Source organism: Felis catus, chromosome C1, assembly GCF_018350175.1.
Source record: "Felis catus isolate Fca126 chromosome C1, F.catus_Fca126_mat1.0, whole genome shotgun sequence".
Taxonomy (NCBI): domain Eukaryota; kingdom Metazoa; phylum Chordata; class Mammalia; order Carnivora; family Felidae; genus Felis; species Felis catus.
In genome coordinates, this window is record NC_058375.1 from 84,239,759 (window position 1) to 84,260,841 (window position 21,083).

Here is a 21,083-nt window from a genome sequence, read left to right on the forward strand (position 1 = left end):
TTCTTAATCCTAGTTCTGTGCTGATAAGCCTACAAACGTTCCTGTAGGTGAGAGTGAGGTGAGAGAACTGGACAGGACTTCTCTAGTAGCTCTGTCACAGCAGAAGCACCAACCAGGCAGGCCACCACTTCATGGGCTTTTATGAGGGGGAGTTACAGATTGATAAAGGGAAAACTATGTTGTAAACCCCTTATGGCAGGGACATCATGTTAAACTGTTATGAAGGGGAGAAAGATACAATATATGATTCAGATACTCTGTTTCCGAAAGCCAGTTTTAGTAGAGCAGTCTGCCAGTAATCCCACTCCAGTGCATAACAATTTTAGACTGAAAATGCTAAGCAGAGGAGAATAATAGTGCACTCACAGTTGGTGTAGGTACCTCCTGATCCTACATAAAAGAGACATTATGCTAATAATTTCCATCTGACTTTGAAAATTGCATGATTCCATCCAACAACCCAGAGGAGTGAATTTTTCTAACCAGCCCCTATGATTTTTCCAGCAGACCCAGAACCTGTTTAGGTTTGGCATTTTAGCAGTTTAACTCTTAGCTTATGCCCTGGCATCCACCATCAGACATCCCATTAACAACTCATTAGACAAATTTTCTAAGATGTAACAAAATAATCACTCCAAAGAGTACACATACTCATAAAATAATAAATGGCTTCCCTGAAATAGTTTACAAACAAAACAAGAAAGTAAAATAATATCTGCCTCCCTCCCCCCCAAAAAAAATCATGAAAGTCAACCTTACTAATGAAATAGATCTCTCATAATCAGAGATTTATGTAATACCAAGTGTCTATTCTTAGGAAATAAAAACAAATACGGCTCTGATGAAATAAGGGCAGAAAGGTGAAATTCCATAGCAATAATAATGATGATGATGATGGTGATGATGATGATAATGATGATGTTAGTAATAATTCACATAAGCATTAGAAGCAAAATAACCTATTTTTATTCTAAGACATTCTTGCATTTCAACATCTCTGAAATGTGGATCTTCTTGAATAATGGTCTCTTTCAAATACTTTCAGTTACACCACAATGGTAATGATGATGCCCCTTTTAAGATATGAGAGAGATGGTATCATTTCTGCATGTAATTTCCTGGCTTTGGATCTCAGTAAAAATCCAAGAACCTCACCACAGACTACATGCCTCAGTAAGATCTGGTCACCCTTTCCTTGTGTGACTTCATCTCCTAGAACCTTCCCTTTTTTGTTCACTCCACTATATGCTACAGCCGTGCTAGTCTCCATGTTCTTCTTGGACCATCGGGGCATGCTTCCGCCTCCAGTCTATTACCCTTGTTTCTTCTGCCAGGAACAACTTTTCTACTGAGAACCCCCATGGTTTACTCTCTTGTGGACTGAAGATATTTATTCAAAAGACACTTTCTTATTTAGGCTTTCCTCTGTCATCTCATGTGAAATTGGATCATCGTATGTTCCCTATCTACCTTTCTGCTTCATTTTTCTTTTTAGCATTAATTTTCAGTTGGTAGTCCCTATTTCATTTATCTTGCTTTTGGTTTGTCTCTCTCCATTTGAGTAAAAGCAGAGATTTTGTCTATTGTCTTCAATACTGAATTCTCCTAGAAGAATGCCTGGTGCAGAGAAGGCACTTAAATATATGCTGAATATATGAATAAATATATATGTATAAATATATGTATTAATATGTAAATACACAAAATATAAGCCATAAGCTGCTGGACGACATGCTCTAAGGTTGGCAGGTGAAGTGGTGAGGGGGTGTAAATATCATGCTAAGCCTGTGTAATGATGCATGGACTAGGTGTTAGGTGTCTTCAGACATAAACCTGCTTCTAGTACTAGCTTGGTGAAATTTGTCAAGTTGATCTCCTGGGCCTCCAGGTTAGAGTGCATAATCTGAATGGATGTTGTAACAGGTGAGTTAATTGATCTTTCTAGTAAAAAACAGTTGAAAAATGAAGCCCAGGAATAGGAAGCTGGTTAATGAAACCATGCCTTTTAACATAAATATTATCACCATAAACAATAGTGGTAGTGAGAGTTAGTACAAAAGAATTTTAAGATAACTTGTAGTTCAATTTCCTCTGTTTTATAAATAGTGAAACCTAAGCCCAAGGTTTGACAGACTTAGGCCAAGGTTAAATGTTAATTGATGGTTGATCTTCGAACTCCAGTTAGCATCTCTGGCTGAGCCCAGTCTTCTTTTTACTATAACTGGTTATTACACATGGTAAGTGCTGGTGACTTTCCAAAGAATTATTCTTAAGATCTTTTGATATAATGTTCAGCTTAGACTTGATGAATTCATTTAGTAACAAGAATACATAGATCAATTTATCTCTCTTTGTGATCTAATTCAGCTTACAGAAGAGATTGGAAAACTTGAAGATAAAGTTGAATGCGCTAATAATGCCCTGAAAGCAGACTGGGAAAGATGGAGACATAATATGCAAAATGATATCAAGTCAGCATTTACAGATATGGCTGAGGAGAATATCCAGTATTATGAACAGGTAATTAGTGCTATGTGATATTGCTTCATTTTATGAAAGTTGTCCTCTCTTTTACTTTCTATCTGTCCTTTGTTGAAAGAGTCTGTTAAGGAACCAAGTGTCACATTCAAAAGCCTCCTTGGTGGCTCAGTGCCAATGGAGTTGCTAGTTAATCGAGTAATGCCGAACCCACCCACTGAAACAAATATGTTTATGTGGAGGAAGGATGAAGAGTCTTCCTTCTTATACAGTATGCCCCAGGTGCCTAATTTGAGCCTTGATTGTGGGAAAGAATTATGCCACCATTTTGTTTTGTTTGTTTTCCCCACAGTTTCTTGTTTTAGAAGGATTTGAATTTTTTAAAAGCACTTGGGCAATGCTTGCTACTGATTCTCCATCTTATTCCCCTCATCCTCTCCTTTTCTTATGTTATAAAGTATTTGCAACATGAGAAAAGGACCAGAGGTTTCAATGAGCAGAAAATCAAATCAGGTCCTGTGCCTTGTTTCTCTTCCATTTCCACTTTGCCTTCTATAGCTGTTCAAAACCTCAACAAAAGAGCATGCTATTCTCTCTTTTTATTTCAGTTTAGTTTAGTTCAGCTTTTTTTTTTCTTTTTTTCCTTTACTTCAAGATAGAACCTAGTCATCCTTTTGATTTCAGATGATTGTTTTTCATCTTTTTTTTTTTTTTTTTACAACTAACAGTTCGCCAAGGTGGTTATCATTTTAAATGAATTTTATACTATCCGTTTTTTTTAATCGAGCATATTCTAAACATACTGTTTCTAGCAGGTGCATTTTCAACATACATCTCTAACCTTATCTATGACTAAATTAATGACTATATGAAATTGATACCTTTATGCTTTATAGTCTATAGTGCATGCCAGACTGTAAAATATTGTATATTTTTGAAAAGATTAACTATTTTCACTTAATAAGCATTTCTTAAGCCTCTACTTCCATCAGACACTGTGCTGGGCCCTGGAGAGACCATAGCATGCAACACAAGTACAGTGCCTTTTTACGTAGGCACGGTCACCAAGGGAAACAGTCAATTAATACAAAATATTATAATAAAGTATAATATGTTCTAGCATAGAAAGACATTACAAGGGCATCTAACCTAATCTAGAAGGAATGAGGAAGGTTCTGCAGAGGATGTGGTTAAGATGAAACCTGAATGATGAATAAGAAGTAGGTAGATAAAGATGTGAGAAAGAGTTCCAGTTAGAGAAAATACATGCAGAAAATCCCTAGAAGTGAGAGAATATGTTCAAATAACTGAGGCTCTTTTTTGGAGGTTGGAGAAGCAGGGGTAGTGTTGAGTTGAAAAATGAGGTTTGTAGGGGAGGAAAAAGTTTTCCTGAACCCTCTGACAATCCCTAGCTGGGTCTGAAATTAAAATGATAGAGATAAATTGACAGGAAAAAAAGCATACAGATTGATGTAATGTAAGTTGTTTGTGACACAGAAGCCTTCCTAAGGACATAGGGACCAAGAAGCAGATGTGAATATTTTTTGCTAGGTTTGATGACAGGTGGGCAGTCATGTAGAAATATGGTAGATTAAGGAGTATGAGGTATATATAATAAACTACAGAAACATGACAAGACCTGTGTGTTAGGTGTCTTCTCTGTGTTCCTTTCCTTTGATAAGTACCTTCCTTTCCTCCAGATATGAGGAGAACAACTCTCATTGAGGGTTTTACCACCTGCACCAGGGGCTGAGGGTTATGGAAGATCAAAGTGACCTTCCTGCCTCTGCCATAGTCTCAGACTCCTTCAGCCTAAAATATTCAATATGCCTAGATGCCTTATTTTGCTGTTCATCCTGAACCACACTGGGCTGAAGAGGGCATCGTAATATAAGTCTTTATTTTTCATTCTAAGGGAAATAGGAAAAGCCGTTGAGTTTTCATCAGGGAAGTGACAATTATTTATCAGATTTGCCTTTTAGAAAGGTCACTCTGGCTTATATGGCTCAGAGTGAAACAAAACTGGACATGAGGAGACCTAATAGGGAGCATTGTGGTACCAGACAGAGATGCAAACTGACATAGGGATTTCAAGATGGTGGCCTAGAGACTCAAGTGATTGAAAAGATCATTTTCTGTCCTTAATTTTTTTTTATTCTGCATTAACAACCTTAAGTAAATTCAAGTATCTCAAAGGAATTTCCCCTAAGTCTCAGATTTTGAAATGATTTGAACTATTTTGTTGAGGGGCACCTGGGTGGCTCAGTTGGTTAAGCATCGACTCTTGATTTCAGTTCAGGTCATGATCTTACAGTTCGTGAGATCGAACCCCACGATGGGCTCTGTACTGGCTGTGCAGAGCCTCTTGGGATTCTGTCTCTCCCTCTCTCTGCTCCTCTCCCCCTCGTGTGCACGGTCTCTCCCGCTCTCTCAAAATAAATAAATAAACTTAAAAAAATGAAAGTAGAAAATGAAAATAAATAAAATATTTTGTTGAATGATATCACTATGGTGACATTTATCACTATGGCTTAATTAATTAATTTATTTGTTTATTTATTTATCACTATGGCTTTCTTACCACTTAACTATTTCAATCCACAAAAAGACTTCCTCTCTCCTTTGCATTACAACCTGTCCATTCTGATGTTACAGAATTGTTATGACAGTCAACCAAAATAATTTATGGACAATGCCTCAAATACTAAAATATGCAATATACTATAAGTAATTATAGTTATAAAACATAAGTATATTAGGGTGTAAGTATCACATGACACTGTTTATATTTTCACATGCACTGATTATATTTTCCTTTAAATGATAGGCTCTGCAAACTTTTTTTCTAAGTTTGAACTTCATTTTTTAAGGGAAAATCTTCATGGCAATTCCACTGAACTCCCAACTGAAATGTTTGGGTTTGACTCTACCTGTCACATAAATTCACATTTTTGTCAGTCTCATAGACTGATTTCAAATTATATAAAATATTGCTTTCTTAGAAACAGTTAAATTAGCATTACTGTGTCATTTTGCCAATTTTGTTCTTCACAGCAGTTTTAATATCAGTATGTTTTTAACTCTTCCTCCAAGTGGATTATATTTATAAATGTTACTAAAAATGTGTCAAGTGTACTGCATCTTAGATGTATATCTTTGAAGGAATCATTGGTTTTCTTTAAATTCAAAAAACCCCTGTGGTTTCAATTATTTGTTGTTGTTGTTGTTGTTGTTTTCCTGAGTGAATAACTTTTAACTGGTTTGCTATATCAGTCCAAGCATAATTAGGAAGTTGGAGCCCTTAAATAATCAAGGCTTTCTAATTAGCATGCAGACTGTGTGGCTTGAAACAGTAACAGTCTGCTGTTATCTGTTAACTTCAGAATCTCTTAGATATACAGAGAAGTGAAATGTTCCAGAATCTTTCCATTTCCTTTTTAATTTAATCACATTCTTCCAGAAATACCTCTTTTTTCATCAACGTTTGCAAATATAAATTCCATAAGGGTTTGTTCCTAGTATGATAGATGAATTGGGGTATAAACATTTGCCTTTGGACTTGTTTTATGAAGTGAAATGGTCACAGCTTATTTATAACTTAAAATTTAAATATCAAAGTGACAGGAAAATCAGATTATAAATATGAGGCATGGGTCTGTATCAGAAGATAGCTATTGTCACATTGAAATGTAGTACTTAGATGTGTGAATTTATTTGGAGACAGCACCAAATATATAACAGGCACTTCCACGTAAACTCAAGTAAGTAAAATAAAGTTATTTCCATTTTGTCCTGTAAGGCCAATAATTAAGAATAAATATGAGTTATTTTATTTTTTTTAATTTTTTTTTAACATTTATTTATTTTTGAGAGAGACAGAGAGAGACAGAGCATGAATGGGGGAGGGTCAGAGAGAGGGAGACACAGAATCTGAAACAGGCCCCAGGCTCTGAGCTGTCAGCACAGAGCCCGACGCGGGGCTCGAACTCATGGACCGCGAGATCATGACCTGAGCCAAAGTCGGCCGCTTAACCGACTGAGCCACCCAGGCGCCCCATGAGTTATTTTAAAAGACAAGAATTAATAAGACACTACAGCAAAAAATCCAACTGAACATGAATAATTTCAAAGCATATTGGAACCCAAATAACCAAAGCAAATTATTTCCTGATAAAATGTGAGGGGATGCTAAAACCATAAAACATGACATGCAGCATTAAGCGCATGGACATTTTCTCATTACTCTCTATTAGGTACAAAAGAGTGTCTGTTTATATGGTTGTTTATGCTCATGGTAATGATGATTATGATGATGGTGGGGATTTGAAAGGAAGTGATGCTTGGTAGGTATTACAAACTAAAAGAATACACTCTTTGAAAGTTTAATTTTAATACAATGAAAAGATCATATGTTAACTTTTGCCACAAAAAGCAGTTTAATATTGTAAAGTGTGCAAAGGAATAAACTATATGACTTTAAGTATTACATTCACTTAAGTATTATATTCACTTAATTATTAATGTGTGGAAGTCCTTGTTGCATAGCCTTATTTCTGTCGTTATAAAATTAATATACATGCACACTAAAAGCAAACAAAAACAACAAAAGCTAGGTACATTAACATAAAATAAAGAATGCCTGTAACCTTTTCTCCTGGAGAGAGTGGTATACTTAAATGCAATTATAGAAAAATAATATGCTATGTTCAGATCAAAATATTTTAAAATTTCTACATGACCCTTTCTGAATGTGTCAGCATAAAAACATGATTACTTATCTATTTTGTGTCATGATGATTACAGTGGATATATGTTATTTTGAGCTCCATATTTCTCATTTGTTTACTTTCCTATCTAATAATAATCTTAATTTAATACATTGTGTTAGTTTACTTCTATTAGCAAAGGTAACAATGAATAGTTGAGGCTTTATGCTATTTTTTTGCTCTCACAAATAATACTATTAAAAATAATTATGAACATTAGACTTTAAAAACTTTCTGGATAAGAATTTTAAGAAATTACCGGATCAGAGGTCAGTTCATTTCAAATGATATCAACCTTATTTAAAAATGTCAGCTGTCTTGGGGCGCCTGGGTGGCACAGTCGGTTAAGCGTCCGACTTCAGCCAGGTCATGATCTCACGGTCTGTGAGTTCGAGCCCCGTGTCAGGCTCTGGGCTGATGGCTCAGAGCCTGGGAGCCTGTTTCCGATTCTGTGTCTCCCTCTCTCTCTGCCCCTCCCCCGTTCATGCTGTCTCTCTCCGTCCCAAAAATAAATAAACGTTGAAAAAAAAATGTCAGCTGTCTCATGTGAAATCATTCATTTAAAATTCTGTTAACATCAAAATCCTGTGCTAAGCACTATGGAGCATTCAGATTCAAACTTTTACTCTTGCTATTTGGGACCTTACAGTTTACTGGGGAAGAATAATATGTATATATATTTTTTACTTGATTACTACAGCTTTACCATGTATTAACTTTTTTTAAGGAAAGAACGTTTAAATTAGTTTTATTTCCTTGACTTGTAATGAACAGATTTAATCAAAGGGTTCTATCACTACTGAATAATACAAATATATATGTATATATATATGTATACATATGTATATATACATATATACATATACATATGTATACATATGTATACATATGTATATATACACATATACATATACATATGTATATATACACATATGTATATATACATATATACATATACATATGTATATATATACATATATACATATACATATGTATATATATACATATATACATATACATATATGTGTGTATATATATATATATATATCAACATGGACATCTAGGAAGCAAAAAGTGATTATAGTATAGGACATTTTCTGGAAAATAAAGGAAGAAAGAAACAAAATTACTGCAAGAGTACACCACCTAGCCAGATGAATAATACACCAAATGCTTCCGTAAAATCCAAGTCCAGTTACTTATGGACCACTTAAAAATTAGGGAAATTAAAATATGTATATATTTTAATATATTATATATATATTTTAATATATATAAATATAATATATTTATATATTTAATATATTTTATTAAATATATACATTTAATATATTTAATATATATTTTAATATATATCTATGATATATATATATATCATAGTAGTCCTATAAAGAGTAAGTAACGGATGAACGTTGAACATCCTAGAAGTTCTTGAAGTATAGTTGTATTTATTTAGAAATATATTGCTTACGTTGGAGAATGGCAAAATAAATTCAAACAAAGGAGTTGTTTTAAGTTCAGTGATGCATACATAGTTTGGAACATGTTGTAAATTTTGTAAATTTAAAACACTCTGGTCCAGGGAAAGATAGTTCCCAAGCATTGTGACTTTAAGACATTAATGTGTATTGATAGTGATTATCAAACTGCCAACTAAGCAGGATTCTGAGTGGCATTTAGATTTCTATCCAAAATTTCATTCGTCTTTTAAAACCTGGGAGTCAGAGAAGTTACGGACTCTGTGCTCATCTACATGAATTAAAAGAAACAGTGAGGGAGAATGACTTTCCTTCACTTCATTCCATCCAACACAGAGGAACTGTTATGTGACATGAGAGAAACCTGGAGAAAGTACCCTTTTCAAAATCTGGGACATAAGAGCAAAGGAAGAAAACTCTGGCCACTCTCAGTCATATTCCGTAGAATTTAGTAAAGTGGCTTAAGAAGTTACAGAAAATTTAGTTGTCATTTTAAAGTCACAGACTCAAAAAGAGAATATGATGTAAGAGGAGTGAACAATTTTAAAAAGCGAAGCAGTTAAAAAATCAGATATAATTGTACCTGTGGACCATGGACTATGAAAGGCAAAGATACAAAGAGATGGATTTGGTCAAAGGTGAAGACAGAAGCAACAGTGTCAGAAGGCACATTTCAGAATGGAAGAAGTAAGTTTTTTTGGGTGGGAAAAAAAGTGAATGACTTCCAAGTAGTATCAAAGTCACATGGAATTGGGTGTGAGGAGCCTCTTTGGATTCAAGAAAGCTAGGAATTAATAAGCTCTAATAAAATTATTAAAGTGAATAAAGTGGAAACCATGTTATGGAAGCTGAAAATACAGGACTACTTCAATTCTATTTCATTCCTGTTTTCTCCATCCAGGAGAATGAAAGTATAAGTTGAAAGATTTAGACAAATATAAATAAAAGGTAACTAAAATCCAGTATATTTGAAGAGATACTAAATCAACAGTTATCCATTGCCACAAAAAGGAGAATTCTAGATATTTTCTCTTTTCCAACGAACAATGCAAAAGCTCTTCCTTACCAGCCTCAAAAACAGTGCTCACAAAGCCTTAGTTGTAACCCTTAATCCTAAACTGACTTATTTTGGAAAGATTGGGAGACTTCTTCTGCTCACCCAGGAGAAATGCACACTACTTTTCATTGCTAGGTAAATGCTAAAATTAGCTTCAGAGAAAGCTTGGGGGAATACTGTAAAAATGACACCTGTTTGCAAAATAGTTAACCTCTGTATTTTCTGATATATACCGTGTACAATCACACAATAAAGTCTTTGTGAATAGCCTTCCTTGTAGAGAGAAGGATGGGAGTGCCGGAGGATCTACCCAGATAGAGTTATTTAATGTAATTTTGATCCCAAGGAATGACAGGTAGGTTTTGAGCTTTCCTTTGAAATGTTGACTCAGAGGCATAATAAATGGTCTTCATTGAACCATTTAAGTTATATATTTTATATTGGCAATCTCTTAGGATGAAACTGAGTAATCAGATACTCTCTTTAAAGTTAATGTGTCTCAACTCCCTAATCATAAGAATAGCTGGGAATAATTCAGTTATCTCAGAAGGGATTTTTGAATCCAAGTCAGGGGACGTTTCTTTTTGTGTTTATGCCCCATACCATTTACTCAAGCTGGTCCCTGATCTGATCTCTAGACCCAAGAAGACAGATTTCTTGATGGTGCTAAAACAGCCCTTCAGAAGTGTATGTATCTTTGAAACTCTTTGAAGAATGTTTCAGAACTACATTATAGACCCCAGGATTGAATAGATTCACGTTATACGTAGACTAGACTTCCTGGAAAGCAACACACCAGCTTGAGAAGCTAATATGCTTAGATTTTTAATCAGCCTAAACATTTTCATACCAGTTAAAATTTGCAACCCATTACATTCTTGTGCCCACATTATCTACTTATTTACCGGAAGACACTCACTGGGTGAGTCTAAAGTCTGGATTAGCAAATTCAGGCTACATCACACCACTTTTCTATGGACCATTCAGTCAGTTCATTTAGGCATGATCATCTTCATCAGAAAGAAAACACCAAGTTTTTCTCTTACTGTCATCAATGGCAATCCATTGAATACCCAGGAGCTTTCCCTTCGTATTTTTAATATATAGACCAACACTCCTGATTAATTAATGATTAATCTTGTCTTTTTACTATCTATGCTATGGAAATCAGTTTTTGGTGAGCAATCAGTCCTATTTCAAATAGAATGTAAAGCTACACAGTAATAATGATCAGAGCAAGGAAAACAGAGATGAATTACTTTGTGTTATCCTAAGATTTTATTTTATTTTTTCAATATATGAAGTTTATTGTCAAATTGGCTTCCATACAACACCCAGTGCTCATCCCAAAAGATGCCCTCTTCAATACCCATCACCCACCTTCCTCTCCCTCCCACCCCCCATCAACCCTCAGTTCTCAGTTTTTAAGAGTCTCTTATGCTTTGGCTCTCTCCCACTCTAACCTCCTTTTTTTTTTCCTTCCCCTCCCCCATGGGTTTCTGTTAAGTTTCTCAGGATCCACATAAGAGTGAAACCATATGGTATCTGTCTTTCTCTGTATGGCTTATTTCACTTAGCATCACACTCTCCAGTTCCATCCATGTTGCTACAAAGAGCCATATTTCATTCTTTCTCATTGCCACGTAGTACTCCAATGTGTATATAAACCACAATTTCTTTATCCATTCATCAGCTGATGTACATTTAGGCTCTTTCCATAATTTGGCTATTGTTGAGAGTGCTGCTATAAACATTGGGGTACAAGTGGCCCTATGCATCAGTACTCCTGTATCCCTTGGGTAAATTCCTAGCAGTGCTACTGCTGGGTCATAGGGTAGGTCTATTTTTAATTTTTTGAGGAACCTCCACACTGTTTTCCAGAGTGGCTGCACCAATTTGCATTCCCACCAACAGTGCAAGAGGGTTCCCGTTTCTCCACATCCTCCCCAGCATCTATAGTCTCCTGATTTGTTCATTTTGGCCACTCTGACTGGCGTGAGGTGATACCTGAGTGTGGTTTTGATTTGTATTTCCCTGATAAGGAGCGACGCTGAACATCTTTTCATGTGCCTGTTGGCCATCCGGATGTCTTCTTTAGAGAAGTGTCTATTCATGTTTTCTGCCCATTTCTTCACTGGGTTATTTGTTTTTCGGGTGTGGAGTTTGGTGAGCTCTTTATAGATTTTGGATACTAGCCCTTTGTCCGATATGTCATTTGCAAATATCTTTTCCCATTCCTTTGGTTGCCTTTTAGTTTTGTTGGTTGTTTCCTTTGCTGTGCAGAAGCTTTTTATCTTCATAAGGTCCCAGTAATTCACTTTTGCTTTCAATTCCCTTGCCTTTGGGGATGTATCGAGTAAGAGATTGCTACGGCTGAGGTCAGAGAGGTCTTTTCCTGCTTTCTCCTCTAGGGTTTTGATGGTTTCCTGTCTCACATTCAGGTCCTTTATCCATTTTGAGTTTATTTTTGTGAATGGTGTGAGAAAGTGGTCTAGTTTCAACCTTCTGCATGTTGCTGTCCAGTTCTCCCAGCACCATTTGTTAAAGAGGCTGTATTTTTCCATTGGATGTTCTTTCCTGCTTTGTCAAAGATGAGTTGGCCATACGTTTGTGGGTCTAGTTCTGGGGTTTCTATTCTATTCCATTGGTCTATGTGTCTGTTTTTGTGCCATATCCTAAGATTTTAAAACTTTGTATTCTTACTGTTTGATGAGAGATTCCACCATTGATTAAGGAAATAAAATCATCAGTGAAAACCTGCTTGGGATGTTCATGGGAGACTATTATAGTTCTCTAATGGTTGTGGGAGGGACATCTTTGGAGATTAGCTACCACAGAGGCCAGGAAGCTGCCTTCTCAGTTTGATAGATTCTACCAGGAATCTGGGATAAGTGAGGAGGTGAGAATCTGAGCTGAGGGAAAACTACATTAAAGATAGTTTATTGGCGCCTGGGTGACTCAGTCGGTTAAGCATCTGACCGGCTCAGGTCATGATCTTGTGGTTTGTAAGTTCCAGCCCCACGTCAGGTTCTGTCCTGATAGCTCAGAGCCTGGAGCCTGCTTCGGATGCTGTGGCTCCCTCTGTCTCTGCCTGTCCCCTGCTTGTGCTCTGTCTCTCTCTCTCTCTCTCTCTCAAAAATAACATTAAAAAATTTTTTTAAACCATAGTTTATAAATAATTTTTTAAAAATCAACTGTTGCAAATATCAGAGGACGTCTCTGGGTATAGTTCTTTGGGTCTCTAACTGTTGTATATTTGGGAGCATGGTTGATCACACAGCCATTTACTAACATTGATTTTACTTTAGCTATCATTGGGTATGACGGCTTAATAGCCAAGTGCCTTCCATCTAGTTACACTGTATCATTTTATTGTACAAGGTTGGCAATGTACCTTAGCACATTTACATTTCCAAGAAACTCTTTAGGGGGAAAAAAACCTTTTCACTTTTGTGTAATGTCTCAGATTTATTTGCTCACAGAAGCCGTTTATGGAAAACAAGTATTTTTTTTTAGAAAAAGCTATGTAACTAATAGAAATATAAGATTTTTAATGTTCATCAGAGCCTTTATTGTAAAACCATCTGAAGTTTAGGTAACCATGAACTCTTAGAATAACTTTCAATTCTACTTGGCTTAAAAGACTGCTCTGTTGTAGCCAATTACCTTTTGAACTTAGTAATTTGATACAGGTTTTTAGTGACACAGGTAAATATTCCCCTACCACTGCAATAAGATGGTAAATATTATCTCTATATTGATGACAGGGTCCTGCTTTCATATTCCAAGTCATAAATCTACCTCTAACTAGTCTTTTTTCCAAAGGCATCTTTATTCTCAAGTGACAATTGTTTTGCAATAAAATTCTCTTCAGCATGTGAAATGATAGTATACTTTGCAGAAATCAACTCATTTAATTCACTAGGTCTTTATCTTGGTGACCACATTAGAATATGCTCTCTTCAAAATTTAAGTTTTATGAGAATCATATTAAGGTCTTGTTAGGCTAGAAGACACTTATGACTAAAAAAAAGAAAAAGAGCAAAGTATCTGCATCTTTCACTATTCAAAATACTGAGTTCAGTTCTGATGATGCATTTTGAAAGTAACATTGACAAACTAAGATATAATCAGAATAAGTTTATGGTGATAATGGTCTTAGAAATGCATCTTCATCCAAAATATTAGAAAAGAAGAAAGGTATTTGGAGGGCAGTCAATGAAAGAAGGCTTACATGTTTTGTCATTGCTTCAGAAAATGTCTAAAACCAACTCTTACAAATTGTATAATTTGAACTCACACAAAATTATTTCCTATGCATTAAAATTTTCTATATTATTTTATATTGCATTATAAAGAAATGAGTTCCTTGCCACTGGGAATTTTTTAACAGCTGTTGAATAATGTAAATCAGTAATTCTGTCTATACTAGAATCTCTCAATGCATTTTATAGAAAATTAGTTTTTTGTAATGTTAATGAGTGTTAGTCTTGAAAGAAAAGATTCTGTAGTCAAGTTTGGATTAAATAAAGTTAAACAGGTTTATTTCCTAAAGAAGTTCTTAGGTACTTTATTTGCTTATATGGTTTGTGAGTCTGAGGACATAATTTCCTTGACTAGATCAGCATTTCTTCTTGCAGGTTTGCATATCATGGAACACAATTTGGGAAGACTTGGGTAATTATGTTGATCTCTAAAGTAATGCTACTTAAAATGTGGACTGATGCCCAGTCCATAAGTTGCTTATTACAGATTTGTAACAAGATAAATCAGCAATTGAAAGTAATCAATTAAAATCTTCTGCAGCAATTACACATAACCATGACTTCCAAGTAGATGATTAGTAGACTTGTTAAGTATCTGCCAGTTTGGGTATTACTTGGCTTTTGTGGGGATTCATGTGATACACACTGCAGATGAGTCATGCTCAGTAGGTTTACTCAATGGTCCTTGGAGACTGAAAGAAAAAGTTGTGTTCTTTACCATAGGTAGTTTGAGAAGCACTGCTCTGAAGTTCCATCTGTTTTCTAAGAGTCTGTTCCTCTGTTAACAGTTAATAGTGTCCTTTCTCATTTAAAAGTTTATAATTTATTTTTTAAAAATGTTTATTTTTGAAAGAGAGAGGGAAAAACAGAGGGAGATGGGCAGAGAGAGAGACAGAGAGTCACAAGCAGACTCTGCACTGTCACTACAGAGCCCGATGCGGGGCTTGAACTCACAAACTGTGAGATCATGACCTGAGCCAAAGTCAAGAGTCGGATGCTTAACCGACTGAGCCACCAGGTGCCACAAAATTTTATAATGTACTTAATATTCAACTATTACATAAAGTATATAAGACACAGTCAATTATAGAATTAAATTTAAATGCAGCAGGGTATGATTTTCATTTACCCCTAAGGAATACATTTACAGCACTGTATGTAAAAAATCTGCATGTAAGTGGACTTATGTAGTTCAAACCTGTGTCATGCAAGGGTCAGCTATATTCTCTTGTTTTATTAAGTGATAATTTCTGTTCTGAATTGCACATTCAAAAGCCATAGCTGGAGCTCATGTTTTCACATAACCATGGACATCTTTTATTATGTTTGATAGAAGTCTTGAATATTTTTGTTATTTTTAGATTTCTGCTTTCTTAAAAATTTCTCAAGATATTCTCATTAATCTCATATTCTGTGATATTATTTCTCAATTTTTTTATATAAATGAAGCTGAGTTTAGCTGTGAGATGGGCAGTTATACTATAGCATAGACAGTCTGTGCCTCTTTGCCATCTTTTGGATTAGATAAATTTTTCTGCTATTAAGGTAATCAAAGATTTGAATGAAGATTACATATTTATAATTTCTAGAAGTATCTAGTTTCTGAATCAAGGACTTTCATCTTATTCTTCATAAATGACAGACTGTAGTCTATGGGCCAATGAATATAGCAGTTCCTGTAAAGAAATGGAACAAAGAATTTAAAACACATACATGTGCATGTATGCACTGTTATGATACAACATCATGAAGTAAAGAGGTGGAAAAAAATTAAAGTTGGATATCAGGATGCTTGCCACTAGCTAATTGTAAAATCTTAATCATGTCTTCTCTAAACCCAGTTTTCTAATCTGTCAGTAGAGGTGTTGATAACCCTCCCCTTCCCAACCCCATCTACACACTGCCCTCATAAATCTCTAGGAGAATAAAAATTTTTAAAAATGTGTGAAATGCTTTAGAATAATGCAAAACAACATGGCTGTGCCTTGATAATTTTCCAGTAATTCAAAGGTAGATGTGCTCTTCTTTATAGTTTGCTGTACTTTCAAGGTATGGTTAAGCAAACACAGATGAGCTTGGTGTTTGAAGTGTCTACTACCAAACTGGACAGACTTCATGTAATTGGCTTGTTACTACTCAAAAACGATGATGTGGTATAGAAAAGTATGAGTTGAAAAGATTTGAATTCAAATTTTGGCTCTTGTATTAATTCTTCCTCTGAAGATTTCCAATTTATTAGACTTTTTGGAGCTCCAATTTTCCCATGTGTAAAAATTAGAGAAAGGGAATAAGTTATATCCAGGGCTCTTTCTATCTTTAGCAGATCTTGAGTTAGAAATCCAGACTTACTACAAAATAATAAAAACATGGACCACAAGATGGCGTTTGTAGATAATGAGTCCTTTTGCATTAACTCTGTTGGTCTTTGAAGTATTTGCAGGATTTACAAATTGAGCTTATTATATTCTTGACAGGTATGTAAAAGTTTTAGAAAAAATGGGCAAAATCTGTTATTTTTAAGTTGTTGATAGTTCTAAAATTACAAATTGGCAGATGATTCCAAGAAGCTGAATTTAGACTTTTCCAAAAATGAAATATAATGGGTACCATTAAGCTATTGCAAAATAATAGAAGTTGCTTTTCTCTAGCAACATCATCTCTAATTTCTTTCTGGATTGATTACATCCACAATGTAAAATATACACTTCTTACAACTTTTCATTACTGTTTTGAGTCTTAGGTTTAGGTGGTAAAAAAGCAGTTATTGAAATGTTGCACATCCAAGTGGCCTAGTACATAGATGTTTACATATTTGAGCTTCAGTATTTCCTCAAATGTAGGTGATGTCATTTGTGCCCAAGATCATTTGACACAGCATTAGAATACATAGAGGACACTCAGTCATATTTCTCATTTTTAATTTATTAAAAGATATGCAATTCTCATGGTACTGTCTAAAGGATATTTTTAGGGGCGCCTGGGTGGCGCAGTCGGTTAAGCGTCCGACTGCAGCCAGGTCACGATCTCGCCGTCCGTGAGTTCGAGCCCCGCGTCAGGCTCTGGGCTGATGGCTCGGAGCCTGGAGCCTGTTTCGGATTCTGTGTCTCCCTCTCTCTCTCTGCCCCTCCCCCGTTCATGCTCTGTCTCTCTCTGTCCCAAAAATAAATAAAAAACGTTGAAAAAAAAATTTTAAAGATATTTTTAGATTAGTGGGAAAAAACTAGAAGCACGACAACTTTTGGTTTAATGTGGAAATTTCTGGTTTTAAAAATATATGGTAAGATTTGACTCATCACATTTTCTAATAGCTTTCATTGTTATTTTAGGCAAATTTATGGTTATTTTACTGTATTATAGAAATATATAAATTATGTTTTCTTAATTTGACTTATGTGATAATTTGGATAAAACTAAATTTTCTATTAGCTGTTCCACAAACATGGTGGTGGCATTATGGATGGAGACATCAAACTTTATGTTGATATTATTGCATATTGGCTAAGAGCATGGCTTTGGACAGGCAGAAGTTGTAACTTCGAACTGAGAGACCTTGAGGATTTTATTTTAGTGAGCCTCAATATCCCTGTCTATGACATGCTGAAAATAATAGTACCAACATCACAGATTTGTTTGGGTATTAAAATATATATATGTAATATGTATTTTCTCATTAACTTATGAAGCATCTCTTTGGAAATTAGTTACAATGGTAATTATCTTATAAATATCAAATGCTGAGGAAAGAGGTAAAATTTTGTTTGATGCATTTCCACACTGTGTCAAGCCAAAGAGAGCAAGACAGAATTATAAATTGTATGTAATCTCATTTCTCAACATCTTGTTGGCTACAGTTAGCCCCTGGAAGAATTCTTTTTTAGTTCTGGGATGACACTTAATGGATACACATAGGCCAAGCCCCTTATTTTGTGAATGAGTAAACAAGTCCAGAGCATTGAAGATATCTGCCTGAAGTCACATTGTAGGACAGATTCCCTTCATACCCCGCCCCCCAGCTTGAGAAAATACTGATTCTTAAATGTACGGGCTTTCATTGGAAGCTATATTGTATCTATTGAAACACGATTTTTGTCATCATTTATTCTCTGGAAAAGTTGGTCACATCTGCTTATAGGATTGCTACCCACTTACAAGAACTGAAGAATCAATGATCTTTTCTAATGGCATAGTGTCATCACCATTTTGCTGAAGTAGCAACAGATTTACTTTCAAAACTAGCTTTGGAATTAAAACTTATTTTTTAAATATTCTGTGTGCGCATTTAAGAAGTTTTTAAGAATGTGTGTAGGAACAAAAAGACTTTTGTTTACCTGTTGGATGTGTTTCCCCGGGCGCTGGCTCACCTTCCTAACTACAACTTTGTTTTCCATTCATGCCCTTCAAAGACAAACTAAGGTTTTTGGCCTTTGGCTACAAACTGGAGCCACCTGGGGAAAATGTGCACTGGATCCTCAATTAATGAAGATTTGTGATAAACTTTCTTTTTGGCCACCCAACATCCTGCCTAGTAGCATGCATGCACAGCATATTTATTGGCTCACTTTCACTGCAGTGATGAACATGAAGCAGTAGAAACAAGTACTGAAATCTGTAGACACAGGTTTCTTAACTATTGCATCTTAAGATGAAATTACTTGATTTTTTCAAAATTGTTAAATCAAATAAAATGATATGTGTGGAAGATTATGACACAGTATTCAACTAACAGTAGAATTCCCGTTATTGATTCTCTGATGTTAATATGAGAATCTAAAGCTAGAATGAGCTGCTGGGTTGTGTTGAAGGTCAGGCCAACAGTGATACTGGTGAGTGTGTTTGACTGTTACTCTAATTTTGATGGACATTTGCTTGCCTCACTAATTGTAATGATTTAAAAGTGTGAAAAATCAATTTCTCAATAGAAAGCAATGAGAAGCCAAATAACAGAAATATCTTTTTTTAATGCATTTCCTTTTTAAAAAGGTTTTTATTTATTTATTTTGAAAAAGGGAGAGAGAGAGAGCATGCACAAGCAGGGGAGGGGCAGAGAAAGAGGGAGAGAGAGAGAATCCCAAGCAGGCTCCATGCTCTCAGTGCAGAGCCAGACTCAGGGCTCGAACTCACGAACCCTGAGATCATGACCTGAGCCAAAACCAAGAGTCAGACGCTCAATGGACTGAGCCACCTGAGTCTCCCCAGAAATATCTTTTAAACAACATGATTTATAGTTATAAACAAGTCTCACGATAAGTTTTGAGATTGTGTTGTTGTTTTGATGACTGTATCTCCTCCAATCATCACAGTCCTGGACACAGTAGATACTGAATTAAATGTTTAACTATTAGTTTAATGTAAACTAATTGTTTAACTATGTGGTATAAACAGTCCATTTCTTGAGTCTTGAGTCTTACTTGGTTTTTCATACTTAAAAAAGCAAGAAAGAGTAAAGAGCTTTTTAAAAGAGTTTTAGGGGTTATCTTTTTTTTATTTTAAAATAGATTTGTGTACAATAATTGGATAAGTATACAAATATCAGTTAACAGTTTAAGACTAAATTTGGTGGGAGGGGACAGTTAATACCCCATGTTTATTTAGAAAAAACTATCAAAATTCCAAAAGAGGTCTGGTGTCATCAGGAGGAGGTACCTAGTTCAGGGTCAGTTCTTCAGCCTTGTTGGCTGAGAAGCCTGATTGGTTAGCAGCCTGAGTGGGAATCAGACTTTTATGGCAAAACACAGCATTAACAACTTTAGAGAGCAATAGAAGCCAGGATGTCAATTGATAAATATTCAGATTGAAAAATGCAGTTTTTGTGACAACTAGCATATTTGAATGTGTAGTTCTTTACATTCTTTCTCCATAGTCATCTGCATTTACTGAGTATTTATTGTATGTCTGGCATGTATTAACTAAGTCATCTTCAAAGAGTATGTGCTCCTGGAAATATATAGACTCTCCAAGAGATATGTAGGGAATCAATTTCTACACGTTCAAACTGCATATGTACATTTTCCTAAAATTTGATCAGCGTGATGCCCCCCCCCGCCCCTGCAGGCATGCATTTTCTTACCTACCTCTTCTTCCAAAATTGTCCTTTTTCCACTATGCAAAAGAAAGGTATTTTGTGATGGCCCAGTGACTTATTAAATGTACCCTGGTGGTCATTCAAGAAATTGGTTACTTTCCATTTGTTGATGAATAAATAATAGTAGCTATACTACTTATCAGATTTGGAATATCACAAATGTGCTTAACCATTTGTGCCTCAGCTTTCTCATCTGTGATATAATATACATAACAGTCTTTGTTAGGTAGTAATATGAAGGTAATATATAATAAAGTAACCAGTACAATGCCTGAGCAAGTATTCATATTGACATATAGCAGGTATCATGTTATTTCTATTGTTTTTCTATGCTGATGTTCTATAACCCATATTTCAAAATACATAAATTGTTTTTCTGCCTCTAGTATGGTAGATGGTAAGGAGGTAGTTCAGTGCCTAATTTGTCTTTTTTACTAAGTTTTTCTGACCCATTAGGACTTATTTTAGAAATGAAAATGGGGACTCCTGGGTGGCTCACTTGGTGGAGTGTCCAACTCTTGTCCAACCTCAGGTGAAGATCCCAGGGTTGTGGGACAGAGCCCCGCAGCAGGCTCCACACTGAGTGGAACCTGCTTGAGAGTCTCTCTCCCTCTGCCCCTCTCCACCATTTGCACACTCTGTCTCTCAAATAAGAAAAAAAAGAAAAAAAGAAATGAAAATGTTAATTCACAATGCTAATCAGCATGGATGTCTACTGAATATCTTCCTTAGACATTTATTAAGGATGGTTGAAGCAGAATATGACAATAGAAGTTTCTTCACATGAGAATTAATGCTGTCTTTGGTGCAATTTGGATCATTTATTTGACAGGAAATCTAAATAGAACAGACTGCTCATAATTACATTTTGAATTTTACCTTGAGGACTTCAGAAGTTTATTCAAATGATAGTTTGGCAGAGTTATCAAAAAGATGTACTATCTCCTGAAAGTAGTA

The 21,083-nt window shown here is 35.3% G+C and overlaps 1 protein-coding gene across 12 annotated transcripts in view; it reads left to right on the forward strand.

Moving 5' to 3' along the window:
- Positions 1–21,083, forward strand: part of SNX7 (sorting nexin 7) — a 311,909-nt gene that overhangs the window by 150,802 nt on the left and 140,024 nt on the right. For all 12 annotated transcript variants that reach the window (XM_045036260.1, XM_045036251.1, XM_045036250.1 and 9 more), the window contains one exon: positions 2,368–2,520. In XM_045036260.1, the coding sequence (XP_044892195.1) occupies positions 2,368–2,520 (153 nt within the window). The remainder of the gene's footprint in view (positions 1–2,367; positions 2,521–21,083) is intronic.